At 45.2% G+C, this 5,229-nt stretch overlaps 1 protein-coding gene across 1 annotated transcript in view; it reads right to left on the bottom strand.

Moving 5' to 3' along the window:
• Positions 1 to 2,030: 2,030 nt before the first annotated feature.
• The window catches only part of PBLD (phenazine biosynthesis like protein domain containing), a 38,120-nt gene continuing 34,921 nt past the window's right edge, over positions 2,031 to 5,229 (bottom strand). The window contains exon 9 of the mRNA XM_044659201.1: positions 2,031 to 2,231. Coding sequence (XP_044515136.1) covers positions 2,119 to 2,231 — 113 coding nt within the window. The 3' untranslated portion in view covers positions 2,031 to 2,118. The remainder of the gene's footprint in view (positions 2,232 to 5,229) is intronic.

Below are 5,229 nucleotides of genomic sequence, written 5' to 3'. Positions count from 1 at the left end.
GATTTGAATCCAGAACCTCCTGTCTCCAGGCCTGGCTCTCAATCAACTGAGCTGCCCAGCTGCTCCCCACAAACTTTAAGCCGTTGAAGAACCAACTGATGGCCATGCTGTCAAGTCAATAAAAGGACAAAGCTTTCAGAAACCCATTGACACAGGGCAATCTTCCAGCCTGCAGAGCAACCTCTGTTTTCCTTGTGGTCCCAGCTGAGATCTCTGCTTCTTCTTCCTCTTTTCTCATTGTCTCAGTCCTTGGACTTTGGAGCTTTGAGAAAAAGCCCTCCCCTTCCCGTTTGACATAGGTTCTATCTCTTCATCAGAGAAGCACGCTCCCAGGGCCCCAATTTCACCCCCACCTTGAATTCATGAGGAACAATTCTATTTGGGGCTCTAGTCAAAAGGGTCTGTCCCTGCAAGGAGAGGGACAGGAAGTTTAAAAAGGGCAGCTCAGTGGCCAGAAAGCCAGGCCCAGAGATGGGAGGTCCTGGGTTCAAATCCGACCTCAGACACTTCCTAGCTGTGTGACCCTGGGCAGGTTACTTCACCCCCATTGCCCAGCCCTTACTGCTCTTCTGCCTTGGAACCGATACACAAGATTGACTCTAAGACAGAAGGGTTTAAAAAGGAAAAGAAAAGGCCCCTAAAGTGCAGCCATGAATCAAGAAAGAAACAGGCCATCTCGTTCCCACGTAGAAAAGGGAATGATACTGAGAGATGCAGGGCATCTGTAGCCAGTTTCCTAGTGGGGGGCTGCTCCTTAGCCACTCTGCATTTTACCTCTATGGAAGACAGTTCATCAACCCGGAGGGTCTCTTCTCTCCTCTCTCCCTCCCTCCCTTCTTCCTCCTCCCCCTCTCAGCAGTCGCTGCTGCCACTGTCCCGGAGCCTCCCCCTGTGGCTCAGATATCCTAGAAGGGGAAAGTGTCTGCTGCCTCTCTAGGTCTCACCCTGACCCGAACCAAACAAAGAAGCTGGCCATGGAGAAAGCTCTCTTCCAGGCACCAGGGAGCTATGGGCTCCTAAGAGCTAGAGGGAGCTGAAGCCCTCCATCCAACCCTCTGGAGAGCAGAAGAATCCGAAGGATGGACGTTGCCCCTTTAGTGTTTCCAAAGAGTTCCCACTCAGCACCCCATTCAAGGAATCATGGAATCGGGCAGGAAGAGGTCAGAGAATCTCAGCGCCGGCTCTGAAGGGGGAGAGGAGGGACCCCCCCTTAGCACGTACCCTAACGGACTGCCGCACGATGAATTACATGCACTCCTCTGGCACCTACACAAAATTATTCATAAAATTGCAAATGTAACTGGAATCATAGATTGGAGGTGGAAGGGACCTGCGTAGCCCAACCACTTCAGAGGGGTAAATGGAGATCACAAGGGGTTGGGGCTTGCCTAACATAAGTGGCTGAGTCAGGATTTGAACCCTGGGCTTTTCTCTAAATCCAGTTCTCTTTCCACCCAATCACAGGACTCTGAAGCATTTCACCACCCCTGTTCTATGTCTGTAAGGCCACACTTGGCACCTGGGAAGAAGTTTTGAAGCGAAGCACACCCACAGGACTCAGGAGAAAAATCGAGTTGGAACCACTGTGGGTGCTTTGCTGAATTGTCTCATTTTGTCACCCAAGGCACTGGGGTTGGATGAGAATGACCGTCCGGGCCTCGAGAAAACGATCTTAAGCAAACTTTCCCAGGCAGGGGCATGGATTGACATCGTGAGTTACACTCAGCTGAAATTTCACTCACTCATTCAATCCATAAATAATAATGTGTTCAATGTCTCCTGGGTGCCAGCTACGGTGTTAGGGATATAAGAAGAGGCAAAAGAGACTTCCTGCCCTCCAGGAGTTTACAATCTAATTTTCACCTTTAAGTGGCATTCAGACATTGCACGTCTTTCAAGTTATCCCACTGGAGATGGCAGCCCTTTCTGGCACTCCCACACTTTCCATGTCATTCTTAAATTTACTTGAAAATGTTTTCAATTCCATCATTTTCAAATAGGATCATTGCAAAAGAGAACCATCAGCCACGTTTCCTTTAATTCTACATTTAATCTGAATTTAGCAATTCCACAAAAGTAATCATCAGGGAAGCAATGTAAATTTTGTTGTGGTGACTTTCAGATGGTCAGATTCCCTTCCAAAACCAGGGCTGTTTGACCCGTAATGTCAACTCTTCCACCATCCCGCAATGAAATCTTCATTTCTCCCCCACGACAGGAGCACTGAAAAGCTACAGAGAAAATAAAATAATGGGTAAAGGCAAGTCACTGATAAATAAAGAAAAAAGTATAAAATTTAAAAAAATAAATAAAAAAATAAAAAAATAAACTGATGATTGATGAGATGTCATACTATTTTTTTAACCCTTACCTTCTGCCTTGTATGTATTGGATTCCAAGGCAGAAGAATGGTAAGGGCTAGGCAATGGGGGTTAAGTGACTTGCTCAGGGTCACACAGTGCTTAAGGTCAGGTTTGAACCCAGGACCTCTCATTTCTAGGCCTGGCTCTCAATCTGCTGTGCTACCCAGCTGCCCCCAAGATGACACACTTTAGCTCCTGTGGCCCTGCACCAAGAGTTCTTAACCTCTTTTATGTCATGGACCCACTTGGCAATCTGGCAAAATCTACCGATCCCTCCTGAGAATCATTTAAAAAATTCATAATTGAAGGAAATGCTATCTTTCAGTTAGAGACTAATGAAGACAAAAATATTATTTTTTCCATCCAAATTCATGTTCTCCCTCATACTTTTTGGGAGTCCTATCCATCTCACATCTGTCTCTAAATGGACCATTAAGTGCTCTCCCTCCTCATCACACAAACACAAGGTGCTCTATTAGGGCTCCTGCTCCCTCCCATAATACTCAGCCCAAAAGTTTATCACTGAGTACTTGGAATGTGGTAAATAAGGATCAGAGCCAGAAGAGTCCTTGGAGAACATCTGGTTCAACCTCACTTTCTCTCTCATTTTATAGTGAAAGAAACTGAGGCTGGAGAGAGGCTGGGATTGGCTTAAAGTCGGGTTTCAATCTCGGTTCTTTTGATTCAAAATGTAGTGATTCTCCCCTTTCTCCGAGGAGAGAGTGAACTGAGTTTCACTTCAGGGAGCTCACATCAGAGGCGTGCTAACAGGCCTTTCAGTATTTCAGTAGTAAAGAAGCAGCGATGTTTTAGCAGCTAGTTAGCAAGAACAATTCATAACATGAGGTAGCAGCCCAGGGTGACTTCCTTCCTTAACCCAGCCAGAGGGGAGGTTTCAAGCCACTGGCACTGAGTTCCTTTGAAGTCTGTACTGGCCATGCATAGTCTAGTAGTATGAAAAAGAAAAGATGGGTTTGGACCCCCATCCCACCTGTCATTCACTTGGGGCTAGAGAAAAAGGGCGCAGAGGATTAGAGCAAGGGGGAGAGAAGGTCCACTTGGGCCCTGGGTGCTCATCTTGCTCACCTCACACATTCTGCCCCCAACTGGAGCTGCCCATCTCCCTTCCAGGGACGAACAGACCTCACTCGTCTTGTTATGGCTTAAGACGAGGTCGGCATTTGTCAAAGAGGTCAGACAAACTAGTCTGGAAAATAATACCCCCCCCTGCATTATCCCCAAAACAGGGCCACCGCTGAGGTCAGCAAAGTGACCTCCTGCATGTCAGGCATTCTGACCTTTCATGGAGGCAGCCTGCGAATCTCTTGAATAGATTTGTTTCATCCTTCCTGGGCACTGAGCTCCAGAAACGTCTTTGACTAAATGCTACAACTGGAAATGCTACCCGCTCACACTAGGCCAGGATGTCCAGCCCAACCCCAGAAGGTTACTAAGAGGCAAACTTCAACCAAAAGGAAGGAAGTGACTCATCCAAAGTCACCCATGTAGTGATGGCCAGAGCTGAGACTAGAATCCATTTGTCCTATCTCTTGACTCATTTGTCTATCCATCACACTATGCTGTGTCTCAGGAGTAATTACCATCCTTCTGGGAAAAGGTCTGGACTTGCTGACAGTGTGATTCTATTTTACCAAGGAATGACCCAAAAATGATAGCCTTTATGGTACAAGGCCTGTTGCTTCAAAGAACACCTCAAAAACCCATTATTATCCCACAAACCACATGCCTCATACCTCCTCCCAAAAACCTTATCATGTATGTATTTAGTTTAGTAGTAATAATAATAGCCAGCACTTGTGTAGCATATACTAAATGTCAGCCATGTGCTACACACTTTACAATTATTATTTCACCTGTTCCATATAACCACCTTAGAAGACAGGTGCCATCATTAATCATCATCACCATCACCATCATCAACATCATCACCATCATCATGATCGTCACCATCATCACTATCACCATCAAAATCACCATTACCATCACCATCAACACTATCACCATCATCACTATCACCACCATCACATCATCATCATCATCATCATCATCCTCATCATCATCATCATCATTATCATCATCATCATTGTCATCATCAACATCACCATCATCATCACCATCATCACTATCACCACCATCATGTCATCATCATCATCATCACCATCAAGATCAACATCACCATAACCACCATCACATCATGATCACCATCATCACCACCATTACCATCACCATGACCACTACCATCATCACCATCACCATATCACATCACATCATTATCATCATCATCATCACCATCACCACATCATATCACATGATCATCATCATCATCACATCACTACCATCATTACTATCACCACCAGCACCTCACCATCATAACCATCATCACCATCATTAATATCACCATGACCACCACCATCATCATTATGACCACCCTCACATCATCATCATCATCATCATCATCATCATCATCATCACTATCAAGATTAACATCACCATAACCACTATCACATCATCATCACCATCGTCACCATCATTAATATCACCATGACCACCAACATGATAATTATCATCACCATCACATCACCATCATGACCATCATCACCACCATTAATATCACCATGACCACCATCATCATCATTATCACCACAATCACATCATCATCATCATCACTTTCACCACCATCACATCATCACCATCATCACTATCACCACCATCACATCATCACTATCACCACCAACACATCATCACCATCAACACTATCACCACCATTACATCACCATCATCATCATCATCATCACCACCATCACCACATCATATCACATCATCATCATCATCATCATCATCATCA

This window comes from Gracilinanus agilis, chromosome 2 (assembly GCF_016433145.1).
Source record: "Gracilinanus agilis isolate LMUSP501 chromosome 2, AgileGrace, whole genome shotgun sequence".
NCBI classification, from domain to species: Eukaryota; Metazoa; Chordata; class Mammalia; order Didelphimorphia; family Didelphidae; genus Gracilinanus; species Gracilinanus agilis.
The sequence above is the reverse complement of the archived record's forward strand: the minus strand, read 5'-3'. Positions and strand labels throughout refer to the sequence as shown.